General features: G+C 43.9%; 1 protein-coding gene across 8 annotated transcripts in view; it reads right to left on the bottom strand.

Annotated features, from left to right (window-relative positions):
• The window catches only part of MEIS1 (Meis homeobox 1), a 188053-nt gene extending 165185 nt beyond the window's left edge, over positions 1 to 22868 (bottom strand). For 3 of the 8 annotated variants that reach the window (XR_009739458.1, XR_009739457.1, XM_061432821.1), the window contains exons 1-6: positions 22094 to 22868; positions 20006 to 20232; positions 17981 to 18122; positions 17375 to 17425; positions 16526 to 16576; positions 14989 to 15135 (exon numbers count right to left, since the gene is read on the bottom strand). Coding sequence is in view for 6 of the 8 variants with exons in the window: in XM_061432821.1 (XP_061288805.1) it covers positions 14989 to 15135; positions 16526 to 16576; positions 17375 to 17425; positions 17981 to 18122; positions 20006 to 20232; positions 22094 to 22105 (630 nt within the window). In the remaining 2 variants the exon portion in view is untranslated. Of the gene's footprint in view, positions 1 to 14988; positions 15136 to 16525; positions 16577 to 17374; positions 17426 to 17980; positions 18123 to 18479; positions 18689 to 20005; positions 20233 to 22093 lie in introns of those variants that run through there. The other 5 variants (XM_061432820.1, XM_061432818.1, XM_061432819.1 and 2 more) reach the window with 5 other exon arrangements.
• Positions 22869 to 23738: the final 870 nt, after the last annotated feature.

Below are 23738 nucleotides of genomic sequence, written 5' to 3'. Positions count from 1 at the left end.
GGTAGCTCAGACAGTAAAGAATCTGCCCACAATGTGGGAGACCTGGGTTTGATCCCTGGGTTGGGAAGATTCCCCTGGAGAAGGAAATGGAAACCCACTCCAGTACTCTTGCCTGGAGAATCCCCATGGAAAGAAGAGTCTGGCGGGCTACAGTCCATGGGGTTGCAAAGAGTTAGACTCAGCTGAGTGGCTAAGCACACACACCACAAGACTAAACAGTGTCTCTTAGTATCTTTAAAGGCACACAACTTCAGCAGATATGATTCTTCATGCGTCTCTCAGTCAATGGTGCCATCTGAGGAAGAGGCACCAGAAAGACCCATATGCAGAGTGATAAGGACAAACTGTGAAGGTAGCCCATGAAAAGGACATGTGTTACCTGCATGGACGTGCAGCTGAGAAGCTGGGGATCTCAGACTTTTAATTTATGAGTATCTAAAGTCTGCTATGCTGAGACCCCTCTTTGAAGATCTTGGTGGATCCCACTGGCAAATGTGCTCAGTAACCTAAACAAACCAGATAAGGTCTCTAACCCACTCGGCCACCAGATCACACCTTCAGTTTATTAGAACCCGAGGGAAAGCCTGTGCCTCTCAAAACCTACCACACGGCTGCAAATTCAGTTAATTCCAAGAAAATGTAAAATTATTTATATGGATTTCCAAAAAAATCCCTGGAAATCATTAAGCAAAATTCATTTAAGCATGACAGGTTGGAGCAGGATGTTTTGTTTTAAGACAGTAAAACTGCCCCCTTCCCTTTCAAGCTTTCAGATGTTTTTAAACACCAGAAGCTCACAGATTAAGACCGCAGCCTGAACACATGCTGTGGACCAGGGCCACATTAAGATGAGCTCAGGGAATGGTCCAGAGGCAGAACCTTTTCTAAGTCCACCTTCTGTTCTGCGGAAGGGTGATCAATCTGGGGGGTGACTGTCATGCTGGTCGGAGTCTGGGGCAGTCACTGGTGGTGGCCCCCATGCCTCCCCGGGGGAGGTGGACTTTCTTTTAAAGGTTATCTTCCTCACACACTTCTCCTCCTTTTTCTCATTTCCTTCCCTGTCCCCACACCCACAGCCTGCCAGTGGCCAAGTCTGCAGGCCGCCAGGGTTCTCGTTGGGCCCTCTTTTAATGCTGCGATAAAATGTGCTTATTACTCCCACTTAATAGAGGCCTGAGGGTAATTTTGGTGACTCAGGGCAGATGGTAAATTAGTGGTGAGACAATGGGATTCAGCAGCTCCTCTCAGGGTCTGTGGCTCACCCCAAGACACCACACTTCCTCTTCTCACAGGGCAGCCCCACCGTATTTGCCATTGTGGACTTTTCATCTAAAAATGCATCTTGACAACCAGCCAATTATCCCTTAGTTATGGTCTTCATGACACTGGTGTTGGCCGGTATCCTGACTCACAGAATAAGTGTGTCTAACTGAGCATCGAATAGAGTTCTAAAATCTTTACAACATAGTAACTCTGATGTATTGCTTTAAACACATATACATATATATGCATATGCATTTATACACACACGCACACATCTGATTGTGTGATAGCAGGAGTGGGGCGTTTGTAAAGGCAGAGATGGCATCTGTTAAATTGAGCTCTATATTTCCCAGTTCTCACGTCCCACAAATAAAACCTACAAAAATGATAATTTTTCAAACATTGAATCCTCTATCTCTGTGTAATGAGGCATGTAGAGAGGAGGAGAAGAATTTTTGTGCTTTTTTGCCTTTGGTGAAAATTCTCCAAGGAGTAATTTCATCTTTAAATGAAAAGTTTTGTATCAGGTGATTGTCTGAGCTCTAGGAATCACTGAAGCCTCAGGTTCAGTTGTGAGGAGACACACAAGTGCACATTCTTGTAGACACAGCCCCATACACCCATCACACGCTCAAGGAGTAAGGCAATAGAATGTGGAAAGAACTAATTTTAGTGTTTTTAATTACATTGTCATAGAATCTAAAGCAGCTAGGCAGTCAAGTACATCTTTTAAGTCTCCTAGTCCTTCAATATTTTGCCTGCTCTCCTGCAAATCCCCATGCCTTCTTCTCCCAATAGTCAAGGCAGAGATGAGCCTAGAAAACAGGCTCAGCACAATGGGTCACTCCCGAATACTCCTCAAAATCTTACTTTCCCACAGTCTGATATCTTTCAGGTCACAACTCTTATACGCTCGGGTCATTACTAATCTGTAGAGTTGAATTAATTCATCCAGGAAATGATACATGAATTGACAATGCAAAGGAAAATGACTACGAATATAAAACACCACCCAAAATATCCCAAATGCTTTCCTGCTGATATCCACATGGCACTGATACATTTTGCACAATTTTTCAACATTGAGAATCAATGCCAGCACTGTCCCCCAGCGACTCCACTGTGGTCTGAGAAGAGAATATAGATTTCTACCTGGGGTAGGGACATTCGGACCATTTACAAGGAAACAGAGTAATTACAACCAAAGGGAAACAGCTAGCAAGAGGTAAAAACAGTTTTACCCAAATCTCAAAAGTGGAAAGCAGATGAGTAACCTAGAAATGATTCAAGCACACTTAATGTTCAAATTCTATTAAGCAGTTTGTTGTGGAGAACAAAGGAGAATATAGAGCCTCATTACACTAAGAATCTTAGTGTGTGTGTGTGTGTGTGTGTGTGTGTGCGTGTAGTAGCTCTGTCATGTCTACTGTAACATGTTATCATCTATAGATGATAACTTTACAACTCCATGGGCTGTAGCCCGCCAGGCTCTTCTGTCCTTGAAATTCCCCAGGCAAGAATACTGGAGTGGGTGGGATCTTCCCGACCCAGGGATTGAACCTGGTCTGCCATATGGCAGGCAAATTCCTTACCATCTGAGCCACTAGGGAAGCCCTTAGTAAAAGTATGTAGTAAAAGAAGAATCTTAGTCAAAGTATATAATCTGTGTTTTGTAACTTTTCTTTTTCCTATGCTATGTATTATGGTGGGCATACTACTAATAAAAATAAACTTCTATTTTAATGCTTGACTTTATAAGCGTCTACACCTGAAATTGTACCTGTGAACTATAATTCAGAGTTGTGTTTTTTTAAAAAACCCTCCAATCCAGCTGCCACCACTATTTCCAAATTTCCAATATTTCCAAATATTTGTAACTAAATAATTCAAATCTTACTCTTTATCTATCTGCTCAGATTTTTATGCTGAAAGTTAGATGAGTTTCTATCATTGCTATTTAGGAGTGGCAGAAGAATCCGTAAATTATATGCCAGCATACCTGGTGTTATAAAGTCCCTTTCATAAGATTGCTTGCTTTCCAATGTTTCATTTTACATTTGTAACTCAGTAGTCAGTCCACCTCATTCTACAAACACATTAAGATAAAATAAACTCAAAAGTGTCTTATATATAACAACCTCAAACCACAAATTTTCTAGGCAACTCTAGCAAAAAGAACATCCAGATAAGGCCAAAAACATTGTATCCCGAGTACAAGTAGATACTGAGATCTTGTAAGCAACTGGACCTCAGCCAGGAAGCATGTGCATTCAGAAATGTGGGGGAAAAGTACAAGATATGCACATAACTGTTATTTGAAATTGAACTTGAAAACAAAACTGTAGTGATTCATTGTCTTATCTCAGCCACATATCTGAGTGGCCAGTCTTCTTTCCCATTATGATGAAATCAGAATAATAGCCACCCCTCCTAATAGGAATTAAGACAGTATTTCGCTTAAACTCTATAATTATATGATGGCCTACAAAATAAACAGCTACCCAATCTTCTCTTCTCAAATCAGATTCATGTTGTCGAAGGTTGGGCCAAATACGAGTAAGAAGATAAAATATTATGGAAGGCACTGCTTAGGGTTTACTGTTTTAAATGTTTTACATACAATGCTATTTAATTCTTACAGAAGCTCAATATAGTGGGTTCTTTATCGCCATGTTACAGGTGATAAAACTGAGGCTCCTGGAGGTGAAATGACTTGCCCCCTCACAGACAGCCTGCACTGTGTATATACTCTATTGAGACACTGCCAACCGGAAAGATTGTGTAACTCAAAATTACCAACAACACTTTTCATCACTGGGGTGGATTCCCAGGTGGTTCAATGGTAAAGATTCTACCTGCCGATGCAGGAGACACGGGTTTGATGCCTGGGTCAGGAAGACTCCCTGGAGAAGGAAATGGCAACCCACTCCAGTATTCCTGCCTGGGAAACCCCATAAATAGAGGAGCCTGGTGGGCTACAGTTTCACGCAGTTGCAAAGAGTCAGACTCGACTGAGCGACTGAGCACGCATAGATCCTTCATCACTCTCAAGTGTTTCTGAAATATTCTCTCTTCTACTTCTAATCTCTCAAACCAGAAACTTTTTTTCTCACATCACAGTTTTGATGTGAGAAGGAAATAAGAATTCAGCCAATATGCAGTCTTGTTTTATTCTACTACCTTATAGCATTATGCTTTGGATAAAAGAATCATGGAAATTGACATTTGCCACTGATTTCCACTAACAATTAGCAACAGGGTATTTTCTAACTTTCCTGTTTTGTTTTGTTTTTTTAAGAAGCCCTGCCAGTTTTAATATTTTCAATCAAATCTTATTTTCCAAGTATCATCATTCCTTAGGGATATATGAATTTTCAAGCCCTCTCACAGTGTGAAATTTGGAGGTAGGGAGTAGATTATTCCCTTTTCTTCATTATTTATCTCAGTAAAATCATTAGAGCAGCCTTTCTCAAAGCATCTTGAAATTTAATTTGCATTTCTGGTTCCTAGTTTGGCCAAGTTCTCTGTAGTTCAAGGCGTTTAACAGAGAGATCAACGAAAGCAACTGAATTCCAGAAGCAGGAGACTGAGCTGTATCATCGGTTCACTTTTTAAGGAAATCCAATTAATCAGAATACCATTCTTCCCCGATACCCAGGGCTATTATTCTTGAGGCTATTCATATTATTTTAATAGTTATAGAGTATTTGGAGTATTAGAAGTTTACTACAACTGAAGAAAAGCCCCATAATTGATTTGTTAATGTTTTATTCTTCTCTTTTTTTCTACTGGCATGTTCTTTACATGCACTCAATAAATATTAAACACTCAAACAACTCTCTCTCTTAGGTGGCAAGCAAACCTCTAGAATGTCGAAACAGTAGAGTGAGGAACAATGCACCTAATTGAAATGGCAGGGTAATTTGGAAAATAAAATTGAGTTGCTGCAAATCCCAAATTCCAGAATAAAAATGTTTATACTCACTCAAATGCAGATTGTTACTGGCTTTGAATAATTATTAGAATAAAAAATACTTGAACACTAACAATATACTTGATATGCACAGAACAAACACAGTCTACATGTCTCTATTATTTTGTCCAAGGAAGTGCAGGGCACAATGAGCCTGACATTTTCCTTGGTGGTTTTGTTTTGAAGACAGTTTATAAAGTGCCTGAATATGGTGAAACAATAGGCCAAGCCACCAAATGTACAACCAGTGTTAAAAATGTCATGGACATGATTCTTCAGAAAATTCTAAACCCATTAAGTAAGGAACAGGAAGCAAGCTAATAGAAATGAAATGGTTAAATGATTCTGCTACTCAGTATCTTATTTTCCTCCCCAAACATATTAATTTAGAACACAGATCAATTCAAATTGTAAAATTCCAGATTCTCTGGAATTTTCTGGTGGAAGCTGGAGCCAAGGAAATGATGACAATTAAAATGAAAGTGGAAAAATGCATTTATTTGCACCTGGAATTATGCAATGCTAACACATAATGACTCTAAAAGACATGATATTTATCTGTACAATGAGGGTTAATCTTTTCTACTCAGGGCTATGCCAATCTTGGCAGAGATGCCAGCCATATCTTAAAAAGATAAATTCCATATGCTTTGTAGAGTTATAGCATATTTCCCATAAATAATGTATACAACAGACTGTAAATAAATAATACATTTATCCGAACTGTTCAAGAGTAAAGGGCAGGGTGGTTACTCATGAGACGGACTCTCTTATGAATGAACAATTTCAAATAAAAGTAATGTCCAATGGTGAGTTATCACAAAGTTCTTACACTAAAATATTCTTAAGTGGAGAGCAGGGAAGGGGTATTCAAATAACCCCAGATCAGGTGGGAACTTTCAAATAAATGTTCCAACTAAATGCAAAATGCCCAATTTAATTTTATTGCTTAAATTTCTATTGTGATTGTTGCATCGTAGCTAATAGCATTTTACCTGTTTTCTGCAATTCTTAATTCTCTCTGTACACTACTGGTTTTTGTTTTGTTTTGTTTTTTTGATCAATGAAATAACTAGATTTAAAATGTCAAGTATGAGTTTTTGTCCCATGAAACACATAGAATCTTTTCATTGTATGAATAATTTTAACTACAGTCCATAGAAAGGAAGGTTACTACGGAACAAAAATTTAAAAAGAACCCATGTGCAGTAGTTAGTCTGCTAGGGCTTTACATAGTAAAATTGTTAGTCTCCATCTCTGAAGTATCTCCCTTTTGAAGCCCTGGAGACACATAAACTATTTCGACTTCTTGTAAATAGTGGAAGTAGGCTTTTAGATCTTCAGACATTGTACACCATTTAGTATGAAATTAAGTTTTCAGATCACTAAGGAATAGTCTCTGAATTACAGAAAACACTATAGGTCACAGTTAATTATAGCTTGTCTATCAAATTAAGTTAACATTTGAGAACACATCCAAATAGTTATGGAGCCATTAAGAGGAGGGTTATTGTCAAAGAAATTCTTATTCATTCAACTTCTTATATTTTCAAAAGAAGAGAGATAAGCCTTTTTACAAGTTGGGATGGGATAAGGAAACTCTGGGTTTACATCAAATTGCTCTCTTCATTGTCCTTTTGACGACTATGTCGGTTTCATTACAAACTTCATTTTCCAGAGTTTCATAATAGTCATAAACACACTTGACTTTAAAGAGTTTCTATGGGACATAATGTGAATGCAAATGCAGAATAAAATGCAAATCATGGAGGTCTGGGACCAAATATGGACTATCAGTTAAGAATCCAGTTACTGAAAACAAACATTAAGGCCTTAAGAGGAAGAACACAAAGAGGCTGATATGAATCTTTATATCAAGTATTCACAGCCCTGGGGAAAGCAAACAAGAATAACAGTTTTCAGTTTTTCACCTAATTTTAAAGCACAGGGGTTTGGGAATGTTTGATGACTTTGGTTTCTATTCATTCCATTTTAAAGTGAGTAACATTTTTCCTCTTCTTAGGAAAACAAACCCACGTGTGGGTAAGAACCCGTGAAGTACTCAGATAGGGAAACGACACCCAGCACACTAGTTCAAGTTCAAATCTCAGGCATAGGAGGCTTGCCAATCAGCGGGGAGAAAATGATAAGAAAAAGAAAGAGCTATAGCTCTGTCTTGCTAAATAACAATCAACAACCCAGACACTTACAACTAATGAATAATGAACATGTGATCATGTCGTGTTGTAAAGTGTAAGGAAAAATCTAGAGAAATGGGAATTCATCATAACAATTAATTCTAAGCCAGCATATGTTGTCAGGGAATAACTTCTAATATCACTCAAAATGCTAATTATTTACTTACTACTATTTTCTAAATGACTTGGAATCATGTATGTTTAAATCCATTGTAAAATTTAAGACTTGATATTGTGTCAAAATGAAGGAAAAAAAGACTATAAAATGTTGCTTAAACTTGTTAAACTCATAAAAAGTTGCAGTCATTTTATAAGTATTACTTAGTAAACTTAGAAACAGCATTTCCTTTCTATGGAAAAATACCATTTAAGTTTTTCTTAAAGAAACATAACACTTCATTCAAAGTTCTTTACCTCATCTTTATAAATCCTTTTAATTATAAATGGAGTCATAAAGACTATCAAGGGTAAAAATATATTTTTGAGGATTATAAATAATATAAAATTTATTTTCACAACTTATTTATCCTGCATTAGTTTATACTGTATACAGTGGTGCATCAAAAAGCCAGAACATGGTTATTGCACATCTTAAAGAGAGTTAATGACTTAGTTCTGGTTATAGTTTGTATTTAACTGTATATACTCATGATACCAATAAACAACAGGTGTATAATTCAATAAATGTAGAAATAAGCATTTTTTTCAGTAAAGAATAAACTCTTTATGGTATGTTTTATTCAGTTTTAGAACTTCTGAACCAAGAAGCCCAGAAATATAAAATCATTTAAAAATATTTGCACTCTTATATTTCCCTTTAACAAGAACATATTTCCTAGATTAAGAAATGCTATTTGGAAAAAGAGTGTTCAGAGACAGTATAGCAAAGTGTTACCAATTGCTTTAATTCTGCACACATGAATGCATTAAATTGATTGAAATTGGATTCTAGTGACAAATATTTAAATGAATGTATTCTCACTTATTTCACATAGTATCTTTTATACCATTTATTAAAATGTCAGATTGAAAAGTGTGGGAAATCTAGCAGTTTCCCGATAAAGGTATAGCTCTACTTTCTGGAGAAGCTGTTTAAGACTTCAATGAGCTTTCCCAAATTCCCATAATCCTGAAACCATGGCATATTAAATTAAGGATACAGTGAAGGAGACTTTTTATCTTTTCCACTACACACACACACACACACACACTCATCTGCTTGAATTTTTCAAAACTGATCTCATACATGTTAGGTTTATCCACAAATGGGAAAGATTTAGTAAAATATCCAAAACTTTCCTGGATCCCCCAAGTCAAATTCTGAAATAATTATTTAAATTCAAATTGGGAACCTGTATTTTATGTTTTAGACCCTAACCTTTTAACAGGTACCATATCCTGAGGTTTCCTGCCTAGTAAGGACACCAAGCCCTACGTGACTAAAGCAGTATTGTTTCACTAAGGATTTTGAAAACTTTTAGGCCTAACATCTGCACAAGTGGCAGAAACACTATGTCAAATGTATTCTATTTTTATTTCTTTATTTGTAAAAGAAGACTTTCCCATAGTTTTGATGTCATTTAAAAATATTAAATTAATTTTTTGCGCTCAGGAGAAATGGCAAAAAATGTCTGTTTCGATTATAACATAAACTCAAGTGCTACTTTGATACAAATACAACAGATATCATAATCCAAAAAAGGCCATGGAAAATGCTACAGTTGCAAACATTTAAGACTGTGTAACAAAAATGACTGAGAATGGTATCAATTTACTATCCTTCAACTATTTCCATGACAGTGGAGTCAAATAATGTTGAATTATAGACCTTTTTACAGGAAGTCTTATTTCGTGTTGGTTTTTTGATCATTCCCCTGCTAGTCCATATAGGAATTTGGCTGTACGCCGACTTTTCTTTAAAAGTTTCTGTATACATACTCAGGTTGTGTTTGATGATTAAATGATCATTTATTAAAACTTAAGCATTTCATGTTGGTTTGACATATTTATGTTTCATGAGAAAATATTGCTATTGCAATGGCAAGCACAGCAATACCAATGTGAAAATACTTCACTTGAATTCATTTGACAGCATTTTCATTTATATGTGTTTTAATACAACTTGTTATGTATTCTTCAGTTTCTCCAACTCCACCTGCGAGGGAAGGTAAGCTAGTTTTATAACATAGGCCCCTTGGTAATACTGTAGTCTATCTGCTTGGCCTTAAAAAAAACCTATATTTCTACTATGGGACCACAAATAGTCTTTGTTTTTAAGAGTACAGAGTTTTACTGCATAATTTTCCGTCCGTCACCCGGCAACAGCTGTGTTTTAAATCTTTCGGACTATGACAAACATTTTAACATTTAAACATACGAGTGTTTGAAAACATAATGATTTAAAATTTGTTTATTTTCAAAGTTGGGCCATTATAGCATGATATTTCAGTTACTTTTTCAAAAGCAAGGCCCTTATTTTAAGGCCTTTTCTCCTTCTTCTTTCTTCTACTAAACTTCCCCATGTTTTCTACTAAAAATCTCTAAGTTAGGACTGATAGCAAGAGTCCCCACAACTATTCTATATATTTCCAAATCATGAACCATGGAGTCACTCTGGTGGGAGAAAAACTGCTATTTGAGTGACCTGTTGCCACAGAGCTAGTTAAATCACTGAACAACAGTTACTGTTATGGGGCTTTACTTTGTACAAAGTAGCATTAGTACCATTGCTTTCTACTAACCATAGAGCTTACACTGGGGACTTCTACTGAGAAAGAGAGAGAGAAACTAGGAAAGGGGAGTAACTTTTACAGCATTAACATTTAGACTTTGAGACATTTAAAAATGTAATCGATCTCAACCTATCTGCACTGACTCTGTACCACTCTTTTTTTTTCCTTTCAAATGTTTTTGGCGTGCCCCTAATAAGAATCAATACATCCCTACTCTGACAGTCACACATAAATACACCCAAGGAGCCAATCAGAAAACAATAAAAACACACCTGGTAAACAAGTATCTTTGAAATCAAAGGATACTAAGCAACAAAGGGCCTAAAATGAACATCCCAATTAGCCACTGTAGTGACAAGCAGTCAACACCTTATTATTTAATCATTAAAGAGAATCTTGCCATAATTTCCCTCTGACATATTTCAAGAGGAATTAAGAGTATCCCACATGACTCACAACAACAATCAAAAGTAAAGTCAGATTATTCTAAGACTCCATGGCCTTCAAGGCTTGTGGACTCAGAGGTTCCAGGATTAAGACATTAAGTGAGACCCTAAAAGTACTTACAACTTAAATAAGTTGTGTCCATGTGTTAAGCATTTAGAAACAAACTAATTGACATTTTCCTATCCCTCCATGTTTGTGTCCAGTTTTTCTTAATGGATGAAAACAAAATTGCTTGCATTCCCAGTATTAGTAAATATCCCTTGGCCTCATCTATTTTTTTTTTTTTTCTAAAGCAGTGGATCCAATAACATGAAGAACATTAGGCCTCCCCATCCCTTAGCAACACCTCCTCAAGAGAAAGCTTAAATCTCCCTTGGAGGTGTCCCCGTCCCACTTTGCAGGGAAGGGGTGTTTTCCGTCAAGTTCAAGTTCAGTTTTAAGACGGTCATCTCAAACGATGCTTTAGAAACAACGTTCTGGACTCTTCAAATAAAACACTGCCACCTGGGTTCCCCGGCCCCACTGGGAAACCAAAGCGCACTGGCCCAGGGCTGCCCCTGATCCCAGAGGCCCGGAAGCCTGCCGCTCTCCGGCCTGGGCCCTGCAGCCCCAGCGGCGGTCCCCACCCCCCACCCCCGCCTCCCCGCGTCCCCGGGGAGCTCAGCAGTGCTTGGCATTTAACCTGCCTGGCGAGCTTGGCTTTCTGGTTCCATCTCTGGGAGCCACATTACTTCTCCCCAGATGTCAGAGGCAAATCTAGATTAACATGCAACAGGGCGCCCTGCGCAGCCCGCCAGCCCTCGAACAGGAGCTGTTAAATGCAGATTCAGCCGAGGACCCCCCGGAGAACTGCTGTTGAATAAAAATTGTAATCCAAAGGGACCTTTTCTTTGCCTCCCCCTGCTTGTGGAAGAACCCGGGTTGGCCTGAGCACAGACTCAGCTAGTCCTGCTCGCTGCGAGGGGGCCTGGCCACCTCGGTTGGTGGCCTTCGGGGGCCCCAGGGACTCTTGCTTCTCTCTCCTCTCCCTCTCGCTACTGTCCTTGGAGTGGAAAATGCTTAGATTCAAGGAGTGGCGAGAAACAAACAACCCTAGGAAGGAAGGCTTTATTCGACAGCTCGTTCCTGGAGGGCGGCCTAAAGTCCAGCGTCTGGCAGCCAGATTCTTCCCCGCCTAACCCCTCTTGGCGACCCCAATTCCACCCTGGGTCCCCCAAACTCGCGCTCCGCCTCCCCGCGCCCTCCGTCCTTCTCCATCGCCAACCAGGCTCAACCCTGGCCTCGACGCCTCGCACGGTGGCCCCCTCTCTGAGCCCGCTCCCGGGGTCTCAGCCCGGACCTCGCCCCCTGCCAAGGCCGGAAAGGCCGGGTGCCCCTCCCTGCCCCCAGGCCCCGGGCGTCGGGAGCGACTGTGCCGAGCGAGGAGCGAGGCCGTCAGGAGAGGGCGCCCTGGAGGCCTGCGCCCGAGGTAGAGGGCTCTCGGACCTGGGACGTCGGGGTCTGGGAGTGGGAGTCGGGAGAGGGCGTTGAGGGTGGGGTGAGAGCGGGATTACGGCTTCTGGGGGCATCTTAATCTGATGAGAAAAACAAAACAAAGCACCAAACTAAGGACGCCTCAAGGCCAAGTAGATTTCCTCCGATTGAGCCCTCCGGGAAACCGGCTGGTATCCAAGTAGTGGATTTCAAGTCCCCGCGCGGGTGGCAGCCTTCGCGCCCTCCGAGGAGAAAAGTAAAATAAAATAAACCCCACTGCCCACAGGCCCTAGAGACAGAGGGGCTAATGAGCAAACAACGCCCCGCGCTCGCACCACACCTGAAGCATCCAGGCCCGCAGCACACCCGCCACTGGGGCTCAAACTGGCTGGGCCGCATTCGCAGACAGGTGTCGAGGCAGTTTTTTCCGGGCCCGGCCCCTGGGGACCGGCGAGCCGGCTCCAATTTGGAGTACTGGCGCCCATGAGGCGGCCCTAGTACCTCTTCCCTCCGTCCCCACCTCCCAGGACAGGGGACTCCACCCCGCGACTGAGACACAGTCCCGCGTGCGCCCCGCGCTCTGCGCGCCCGTCTCCAAAGGGAGCCCAGGCACTCTTGCTCCTGGCTTCTTGGAAACGGACAATTCCAAAGCACAAACTTGGGGTTTGCTGCCCTGGGCCCAAGTGAGACCTCGGTGAGCCCGAGAGGGTCCCGCGAGCGCGCCCACGCGCACAGGCCCACCGAGCCACGAGCTTAGCCAGAGCTGCGAAGCCCCCAGTCTTAAGCGGCCGGGAGGGAGGCACGCTGCTCATTTTATAGTTGGGGGAGGAGAATGAAGTACCAGCTTTTACCCCTGACCACTGCCCACCACCAACCCGCATGTCTCAAATAAAGGTAACTAACAAAAGTTTACCTAAGGAGTAGAGGGAGAACTCAATTTTGTTTTACCAATTTTGTACCCCCTAAAACACCCCTAACTCTGGTCCTTTATCTTTGATTTTAATAAAATAATGATTCGTTGAGGAAAATGGGGTATAAATCTTCATTTTGGAGGCAATTAAAGTGTTGATTTCATTCATGCCCCTAAGCGATTCTTGTAATTTGCTCAAATAGCTTTATGTACCCAGCACTCCGGAGCTTTTAGAATCCCATTTTCTAGTTAGGCTTGTTGGATTACAATTTTTATTCAACAGCAGCTACCCGAGGGTTCCTCAGCGGAATCTGCATTTAACAGCTCCGGGGAGAGGGCTGGCAGCCTGAACCAGGAGGGAGGCTGAGCGGCCGGCGGGGTGGGAACCGGGGGCCGCTTGCTGGTTTCCCACCTCGGCGGGGCCGCGCTAGGATCGCGCAGGCTGCCTGTTCCCGGCACTCGTCTACACTGCCGAAAGTTTGTAACTCGCCAATTAGAAAAGACCCGGCGCGTTGACGCTTTTAAAGCTCAGCTTTGCCTACCCTCCACTTCTTATGGGAAAAAGGAGGAATTCCGCCTCTGCCGAGGGGGTCACCCAGAGAAATCCAGGTTGGGGATTGAAGGGAGTGATACGGAGAGAAGGAAACTTGAATATGACACCAAGACGAGTAGTCGAGCACTTCGGCAAGGACTCTGCAAGACAGTCGCTGGCCAACCGTGATCATGGCAGAGCTTGCAAAGAAAACTCTGTATGACTGGCTGTCCTTTGGCTTAACAAAGGCAGGCTGCTCTCTCTCACAAGATAGGACTCACGTGCCAAGTCAGAAAGAGAAACAACTCAGGGCCTTCACTTATAGCTGGACAGGCGCAGGAGGCCCGCCACCCAGATCTCTAGACGCCCTGCCATAATTCGCAACCGAAAGCTGTCCTGAACCCTGTTTCATCTCATCCACTCCTCACGTTTTCACTTTCAGTGCATTTTTCTCAACTCCTTTGGGCCGACACAGAGACAGGAGTGAGGGAGAGAGGGACTAGGAACAAACATTGGTGTTGGGGTGAGAGAAATCTGCCCCCACCCCCAGCAACTCCAAATAAAAGTCGTCCCCACTTAGCAACGCAGCGGAAGAAGGGCCTGGAGGGAGGACGAGAGAGAGGAGGGGGCGAAGCCAGCGGAGGCCGGCAGCGAGAGCAGGGCGGCGCGAAGTCCCCCACCCGCCACACCGCCACACCGCCACACCGAGGGAGTCGCGAGGAGCCCCTGACGCAGACGCTTCCAAAAGCTGCCAACCCAGAGGGCCCAGAGCACGTACCGGCTGGAGGATGAGGAGAAAGGAGGAGGAGAAACGTCCATATTTATCTGTTTTTCTAACCTCGGCCTGGTCTTATTTTTTCTATTAAGTACAATAAAATGGGCGAGCTTGCAGCGAGCACTGCACAAAGCAATGTTCAGTGAGGTCTAGAAGCGTTCGGCCGAGGAAAACTGACAAGACAGGCTAATGAACCGTATAGACAGGGAGAAAATAGCATGCATTTGCTAGATTTCAAACCCTCCCTGTCTCTCTCAGACCACCTATCTTGGGTTTATTCCTAATAAAATAAGAAATAAGCAGTCCTTACACTTTTCTTTTCTTTGAGAGAGAAGGGGGAAAAAATGCTCCAGAACAAAGCCCTACCACCAGAGGCGGTCACTGGCAGTTAACACTCCCATTATTGTAGAGGGTAAATAAAATAAAGACAAAAATTAAAAGCGACAAGAAACAGGTCAAGTTTGCAGGCAAAGCTTTTACAAGCTCATCTCTCCAGGTCGAATCCCAGAGCCAGCCTTAATGAAGCAATAATAGCCACATTATTCAAAAATTTTCATTTCGATGGAAATGTATCTAAAAGGGACTTAATCATATGCAAATAATAAAAGGAGGTGGTAGAGATCCAGCAAGCAATATGCATACAGATTTTTTTTTCCCAGGGATGTTGAAATTGAAAAGCGCATACCTGGTCAGTTAGATTTGCTGATCTTGTTATATCTTCACTGTCTGATTTTGATCCTCCTTCTCTATCGTCTATCACCAAATCGATAGGCATTTTCCCTTTCAAACAGCTAATATACCGGTGGCAGAAATTGTCACATAATTCGTGTACCTACATTATGACAGAAATAAAAAAATGGAAATATAATCAGGAGTTCATAAATGACATTGACAAGTGCAATCCACCCCCCTTGTGAGATCCAAACTTCTAAATAGGGGAAACACAGGGCAATTGTCCTCCAGAGACCCCCAGACGCATCCAGAATTAGGAATAACTTTCTTTTCTAGCAAAATAGAGATATCCCAGAAAATTGACAGTGACAAGATGCTTCACAGGCTACAACATATTCAACACCCGTGTTAAATTCATCTGCTCCTGGGGCCGTGGCCATTAAAGAGGTGACCTACGTGGGTGACATTTAAGGTAAACTATTTAATTTTGTCCAGTTATTTTTATCATAAATCCTTTTCCAACATGTCTAAGCAAAAACTTAAATATACATATATATGTATGTATATAAAGGACCAGTACTGTGTTGGTATACGATATATGCCTGACAACCCAAGTCCCTTTAACATTGGTAATTAGGGTTTCTATCTATAAGAAGCATATATTAGGATGCTTCCTTAAAAAAAAAAAAAAAAGACTCCTGATATGGTGTGTGGGGGGGAACCCTTACAGCCACAAAAAGGTATCAAACTGATTAATTTTTTAAGGGAAAAGAATGCTTCAAAACATTTAGGGATAGGTGGAGCGGTGTCTTACAGGACACAGGCATCACTGACATGCAAAAATTCACAAGAAACCCCAGTGTGCTTACAATTTAATGTTACTTTGAATTACAATGCATTAAGTTTTTACTGCTGAGATTTATAGAACAGCTAGCAAAATCATGTTATCCCACACGCTTTCTTGAGTGTGAAGGTGGGATATGTGCAGGATTCCCAGATTCAAGAAACTGACACAACTATCAACTCTGCTTTGTCTCCACAGAACCTTTAAAGTGCCTCCCCCACCGCCTCCTCCACACTCCTTGCCCACTCCTCCTCCCACTCCGCCTCTCCCCCTGTATCTGACCTGCCGCTGCTCTCAGACTGTCTTCCAGAAACTCACTGAAACTAAACAAAACTTTCCCCCCACTCAGAGGTAGCAAAGAAGACTAGGAGGAAGAAGAGAAGGTACAACCTGTGAAGCAAATTCAGGATAGCTTTCTACGCATCCAAGGGGATGCAGAGCCCTGCAACTACTTACACAAAGCCAGCAAGGTATTAAGAATGAATACAAGGCTAGGGCGTTTGTGATCCCAGTTTTAGTGTCTAAAATTGTAATTAAACTGCAAAGAGAAATGGACGCAAAGATTGGCCTTGACACTAATTACCAGAAAGAAAGACGTTTATGCAAATATCTTCGAAGCCTGAACTTCAGCCATTCTGAACCCTCCCTTTCTGTGTGTTTGGGCGTGAGGGGGAAGCAAAAGGAGAAAAAAAGCTAGAGAAATTACCTTCTCTAATTCCAACAGATGAAACCTTAATACTTGTATGGCTTGAATCATCTGCAAAGATACAAAAAGAATGAGCGCCCCATTCGTAGTTTGCAGAAAATTGGCTGTCACAACTCTAACATCCCCAGCCCTCCCCTCCCCCCAGTAAATAGAGTTATTTTGATTTATGGCCATAACACTAAAACTTAACAGCAGCGACTGGGTACCATCTAGAGGTTTATATTTCTTAAGGAGAAAAAAACAGCTAAAACAACAACCAAGCATCTAAGTGGGGGTCATAAACACTCTTCTTGCCCATGGCTCCCCTCTTTCTCAGCCCCACTGCCCCTCCACCACCCCCAAAGGGCCGCACCCCTCCACTAGGTATTTCCTTGGAAGGCGTGCACGGAAAATGTTCCCAATAGTTTCCAAACTGTGGCTCTTCACACTGCAAACTTTCTGCCGCCTTCTGCACACCTTTCCGATAAACTGGTGGTTTGGGAGGTCTGGCCTGGTTGCTTGCCCTCATGACGCGACTTTGAGGGCTGGGAAGTCCGCAAAGTTTAAGCACACACGCTGACAGGCCCGGAGATAAATCCCCGGGCTGATTAGAGCCGCGCTGCCCGGCTGTCATAAAAAACAAAAGCTCGCGTTTCCCCGCGCCGGTTCACCCGGCCCCTCTGGAGGTGAATTTATTTCCCCGGGACCCCGTCCCGGCCCACTTGCCGGTGGATGGAAACCCTGGCAGCCCACTTGCAAGCTACGGGAGGACGGGTCTAGAAACCTCAGGGCTCTCAAAGCAAAGCTTGGGGAGAAGGCGGGGGTGGGGGAGGGATGATGTGGGGAGGGGAGTAAGGGGTCCGCTCTTACCAAGTTATCCAGTTCTGGATTAGAAGAAAAGAGAGGTTTTTCTGCGCGAATCTAAATACAAGTGAGAAGGAGAGGGGAGAGGGAGGGGAAAGGGGGGGGGGAGAAAGAAACATTTGAAATCTGGTAGCCTTCCTAGTTTCTTGCCTCATTACACTGTCGGGGGCAGGATGTAACCTCCGGGACAGACTCGGTGACACCGAGTTCGTCCCGTGCAGAAACCCTTCAATGTGAGTCAAATAATCCGAAAACAAGCCCAGAGCACAGGGTTACTTCTCCCAGCAGTATGCTGCTAAGAGATCCCTGCCCAGCTAGCCAATTCCAAGGAAGGTCCTGCGCGGGGGGTGGGGTTTGGGGTCGCATTTTACAGAGAGAGCTTTCTGCGTCGGGTTAGGGAGCGGGAGTGGGTCAGAAGTGGGGTGATTTTCAGGCATCCGCAAACAGACACTGATTTAGGAGGAAAAGCTCAGGAAGATGTAACAGGCCTGGCTTAGGGCAGACTGTTCAGCTGGTTACTTTTGCAAATGTGCTGGGGCGGGGGTGGAGGGAGGGTCTTTCTTTCTTTTTTTTTTTTTTCCTTTTTACTTTTGAAACATTGATTTTGCTGACCTGTTTGGCGAACACGGCTATATCTTCATTGAATGACTCTGACGAGCAGACGTCCCCGCCCGCCACCCCCGGCTCGCGGGGGGTACAAGTAGCTAATTCACATTTCTCAAAAATCAGTGCTAAGAGAGGGAAGAGGGGGTGTCTGCAAGAAAATACAACAGTCACAAACAACACAATGGTTAGTCCCACGGCAGTGAAACAAGGAGCCCAAGAAAAACAGCCGGAGGAGCTCATGACGGAGACCTCCCTCTCCCTGATTTTGACATCTACTTGTTCCCCTCCCCTCATCCCTACCCCCCAGGTGACTGCTCACCTCCCCTTCCTCCTTGGGCCCCCCAAAGTCGGAGGCCCTCAGCCATGGACCGTATCTGAGGACCGGTTCAGCCTATCTGGCCTGAGAAATTAGTAACATTTGCTAAGAATAAAACCCAAGCGGTTCCAGCAGCCATTTTGAATTAAGTTTCCCACCCCGACCAGCCCTCGGCCCTCCGATGCACACCCAGGACCTGGAAGAGGAGAAAGGCGCCGGGCGCAGGAGGTGGGAAATCTCGTTCAAGTGGGTTCCTCCGAGGCCGCCCCAGGAAGCTCAAACTCTGGGGATCTTGGAGGCAGGCGCTCAGCTAACTTGGGGCAAGGACCTCTCTGGCTGTGGGACCGACCGACTGTCAGAGGGCTGGACCACGGATCCTGACCCCACGGCCCTCAGAGGGCTGGAGGGCTCCTCCTCGGCTCCCTGCACACTTCCCTCCCTTCGCCGACGGTCCCCACCGCCCCCCCCCCCACCCCCACCCCCCAAGAAAGTTCCTTCAAATGTGCCTGCGGTCAGGCCTTTCATTTTGTCCCTGCGTAATGGCAAAGCAGCTAGTATTGCGAGGGGCCTAGATGTTGCTTATCTCAGCCCATGAAAAACAAAACAAAACAAAAAAAAGCCTCTTCTAATGCCCAAAGAGGTGTCTCGAGTCTTTTATTAGCTCTCACAGCTCGGCTGGGAATTTAACAGTTTGGGGTCCTTTTCAAAGCTTCCCCAAATGTTCTGTCCGGGAGCCTAAACCATTTGCAGTTAACGCTGCGGAGAGGACGCTGGGATTTAAACAAGCCCATTGCACAAGGGACCAGAAGATAAAGCAGAAAGGGTTTTTAGTCCGGGAGGGTCAGTGTTACCTGATTTTTTGTTTTTCAAAAGTAGAAATAAATAAAAATAAAAGTGGCTGCAAAGTAAAAAGCGGTCCCCCAATACATCAGCACACAGTAGGCACAAGTGACTTTCAGAGGGTTTTGGTCTAACCCCAGGGCCCAGGAGAACACGGTGTGAACCGCAGCAGAACACTACACCGGCCGAGAGCACCCCGCATCTACTTCTAAATCCTGCAAGTTTCGCCCTTAAACACAAAGTCCTAAAACGGCCAGAAGTTTCTTAAGGTCTGTAACAATTCAGAGTGAGCTCCTCTCCTCGACTACAGTGGTCAAACTCCATAAATGCAAAGCCTGTTCCCCCTTGCCTGACCTGCAACTGTCCTCCCTTGATTTTATTGTGCGGTGGCAAGGCCAGCATACGGTGGTTGAGTAAACTTAGCAAGTCAGAACAATCAGTGGCTTAAAAGATTTTCCTTTAAACTAAAAGTTTCGTTTCAACACAAAGGCGCCTACGTTTAGAAATCCCCAACACTTTCCCCGAGAAGTCGAGCAAGTGAGGACTCCAACCCGCTGAACTACGGAGCCGGAGTCTGCGGGGGGTGGTGGGAGGCCGAGGGACCTTTGGCAACTTCCGCACGGCGACCCCTCCGCGGGCTTGGCCTCGGAGGAGCTGGACGCTGGACCCGCGCGGAGCCTGAGCGGAGACGGGGGGCGGGGGGCGTCTGGGCTGGCCGCCTCCCCCAAATCTCCATGCAAAGAGAATGAAAAGTCACCAAATAATGTACCTCCAAATCCAGAGAGCTCTGACTTTCCTCCTATCGAGGGCAAAGGGAAATGGGGAAAGAAAGCCTCGCCTCAAAACTGCTGAACCTGCTGCCCCGTCGTACCTACCCATAAATGGCATCTTTATCTCTCTTTAAAGCGTCATTGACCGAGGAACCCATGCTGGGAGCCATGGCGTTGGTGTGGGCTGTGTGCGGATACTGATGCGAGTGCAGAGGAGGCCCGTGGTTCAGGTGGTGGACGGGCTGCATGGACCTGGCCGCATGCGGGTCCCCATACATCGTGGAGGGAATGCCTACTCCATCCATGCCCCCGTAATGGGGCAGATCGTCGTACTGCATGACAAACAGGAGAGAAACAAGGTTCAGAAGGCCAGGCAGGCACATAGGGGAGACAGCAGGGCACGGAGCTTATACAATGTCAGTCCAGCTGGATCCTTCAACCCCGAATTCGGGGGCCTTGCCTCTCTGTAGTTGAGATTTCTCATTAAAAAAAAAAAAGTTTTTTAAAGTAAAAACTCTAGGATTCTCGGTGAGACTCAGCTAGATGGAATGGTTTTGCCCTAACTTGTGTCCCTATCAACTAGTCAGAAATTCAGGATCCTTTGGCAAGGAAGGAAGGAAGAAAGAAGGAAGAAAGGGAGGCATTCTCCCGGAGGGCGGAAGGTAAATCGTGCATGTCTCTAGAGGAGGAAATTCAAAATCACAATAATAAAACGTGCCAGGACAGGGCAACAAACCTGCCTAGTTTCACAGCCCCTTCCCATCAGGGGGAATTAAAAAAAAAAAAAAAAGTTACGATGAGAACAGCTAAGCCAAGCACGTGAATTCAGACAGGCTTCTCATTTTATTTCCCGGCCAGCGTGGGGTTAGGCAGTCCTGCAAGACACTGCATTTCCTTTGCTCTCCAAGACAAACTCTGCAAAATCATACAAAACTAACTGCCCCCTTTGTAAGTGAAACTCAGAGAAGGGTAACTTCTCTTGGACATTAGGGCTGAATTTAGAATTAGCCAATATTCCCCCCAAGTTAAAAGAAAATCTATAGTTGGAGCAGTTATTCTATATTTTTTCTACTGCTATGAACTTTCCCCCTAAACTAGAAGGCAATGAGGTAGATGTTAGTCATCAGGTTTAAAGCAAATTTAAAAGTAAATGCACATTCATACCACCACCCCCCCATCTTCCTTCTCCAGAAAAACTACTTTCATATTGTCATTATTTTTGTGTGCAAAATTTAGCTATTGAGGTTTTTCTCATTGCTTCATTTCAGGCCAGTTCTTTTCCCAAGATTTGGAGGCACTGAGAGTGAAATGATTTTCAAAGAGGAATTACCACTTTCATCTCCTTAAAGACAGAGGTGTGAAAAGAGTTTGGAAGAACGCTGACATTTGCCTGAACCAAAGGAGTAAAGAAAAAATGTGTCAGCCTAGTAACTTTCTTTTGCAAACAGCGCTTTGAGGGCCAGGGCACAATTTATGCAAGGAAGGCTTTTTGTAGATCCCCTTTCTTTAAAGAAACTACGTCTGTTGGGTTGTCATTGTCTCACTTTACTCTCACTACATTTCCATTCAAATGGGAATATTGGGGAAATTAGTATTGCATTTTTAAAGTGAATAGTTGTGTGCTTAGTATCCAATTAGTGTAGGGCTTTGCTAAGAAAAACTTACAAAATACTACCTTGTATAAAAAGTCATGTACATAAAAATTACTTTTGAAAGATGAATGCTTTCCGACCCCCCCAAATCTGTTGTACTATGACAGTTATTTGCTTAAAAATGCTACACCCTTCCAGTGATATTAAAGATGAGCATAATCAATAACATATCAGAAGTTTCTCACTGCTTATTTTAGTTTAAAAATAGCTTTAAACTTCTGCTCCTTGAATGTTCAGGCTATATAACATCAAGTATCCAGCGCTTTTTGTTTTTTAAACAGATGATTGTCCGAGCTTGTATTTTTATTTATATAGCTGCTGGTTAGGAACCTATAGGAAACTTGATTACTTGAATTAACAATTACATGTAACATGCATAAGTCTACAAATGCATTGAATAAATCCTCTTGCTTTAGGCCACGGCTTTAGGAGCCTCATTCAAAAAAAGACAGAGAAAAAAGGAAACTTTTTAGCAGTGTCTTTCAGCCACGTTTCAATTTAATCTCACATTTGAGTTCCACAATTGTTTTTTAATACGTACCCTTTGCGCCATCGGCCTCCCTGGCTCCCTTCCTACTTCAACTTCTAATATATCCTCTTTAAGGCCAGTGTGAAAAGAAACAAATACGTAAACTCCCCCGGAAAAAAAAAAAAAAAGCACGACGAAAAATCCCTTAACGTCTCCAGCAACGTGAGCTACTGGTCCCAGATCTTCGGTCTACGGGACCTGAAGCAAAGCGCCCGAGTCACTGAGCATAAAAGCGCTCCGTTTCCAAGACAGCAGCAGGGGCAAGGAAAAAAAAAAAAAAAAGGCAGATCTTCTCTCCCCAAAAAATCAGTTTAAAAAAAAAAAAAGAGCGCCCCTCAGACCCAACTACCAAATCTCATGGCTTTCTGCCACTCCGGCTGTCAATCACAGGCGAGGTTGTCAACGTGGTGAATGAATGATCATCCGCTCTGTCTTCTTCTGGTCAGAACACCTCAAATGTTAATATTCAAATGCACAAAGCCCTAGCGTTCGCTTCCCTTGAATCAGTCCTAATTCCTAATCAGTTTCTCTCTTCTCTCGCTCGCTCTCTCTTTCTCTTTCTCTCTCTCTCTCTCCGTCTTTGCAACTGCTGCACTGGAGGGAGATTAGAGGAGGAGGTTTAAAAAAAATGTCTGTCTGAGTTTGTCTTAAAGGAGCCACGATCGATGCTGCCCGCTTGCAGTCCCCGTGCGTGTGTAAAGTGTGTGTTGCACAGGCGGAGAGGTGGATTCCGACCAGAATGCTAGAACCCGGAAGTAGTGGTGGCCATAACAGGTCGCGTCTTACACAATGCATTGGGCTGCAGCAAGTAGACTCCTCGGCAGGGGTGGGTGCGCGAAGCGAGCTCTGGCCGCACTGGAGAGGCAGAGAGGCGCTCCATTAAATCGCACGCCCAGGCACAAACACCCACACACCCAGGGCACACGCTCACAAGCGCAGGCAGAAGCCCCCGGCCGCCGGTTTTATTTTCCGTATTCTTTTCTCTCCCTCCCCCTCCAGACTCTCTCCCCAAAGCTGACTCTCTTGAAATAAATCGGGAATAAACGCGGGACAAACCGCAGCGGGAGTTCTTTTGCACAGGGCTCCGCGGATAGACTTCCTGACTTTCCTCGAAATTATTGGGGTCTGCCTGTGTTTTTCGGGTCTGAGGGGGGCTGATGCAGAAATTAGTGGATTCTTAGAACCAATACTCCAGGTAGAAAAGTCAAACCGAGAGCGAAGAGGAAGAGGAGCAGGAGCAAGGCTGCGAAAGGGTCTGCTAAGGAGTCCTGAGAACGCGGGGTGGGGATGGCTGGGGCTTTCTGCAGATCTAGCTTAAGAGTTTTTTTGCTGTCAGAGGTGGACACTCGCCCCGAGAAAGCAAATGCTTGTCTTTTCTCATTCTGGGGGTCTGAACCTCCCCATCTCCTAGTCTCGGAGGCCCCCAGCCCCAGCCCTAGCGTCCTGCGCGAAGTGAGAGAGGAAGGGAGGGAACAATGAGCCGAGAGCCGGGAATGTGCCCCCAGCGCCTGTTTACAAACACGAAGCTATTTATGATCGCCGGAAAGCGAAACCCGACTCGGGCTCGGAGCAGCCCAGACCTCGCGGGTGGAGCCCGGACCAGGAGCCGCGGGGACTGAAGCTCTTTCTCCGACAGGCTCCCGAAGAGACGGCCGTG

This window comes from Bos javanicus, chromosome 11 (genome assembly GCF_032452875.1).
Source record: "Bos javanicus breed banteng chromosome 11, ARS-OSU_banteng_1.0, whole genome shotgun sequence".
Lineage (NCBI taxonomy): Eukaryota > Metazoa > Chordata > Mammalia > Artiodactyla > Bovidae > Bos > Bos javanicus.
The sequence above is the reverse complement of the archived record's forward strand: the minus strand, read 5'-3'. Positions and strand labels throughout refer to the sequence as shown.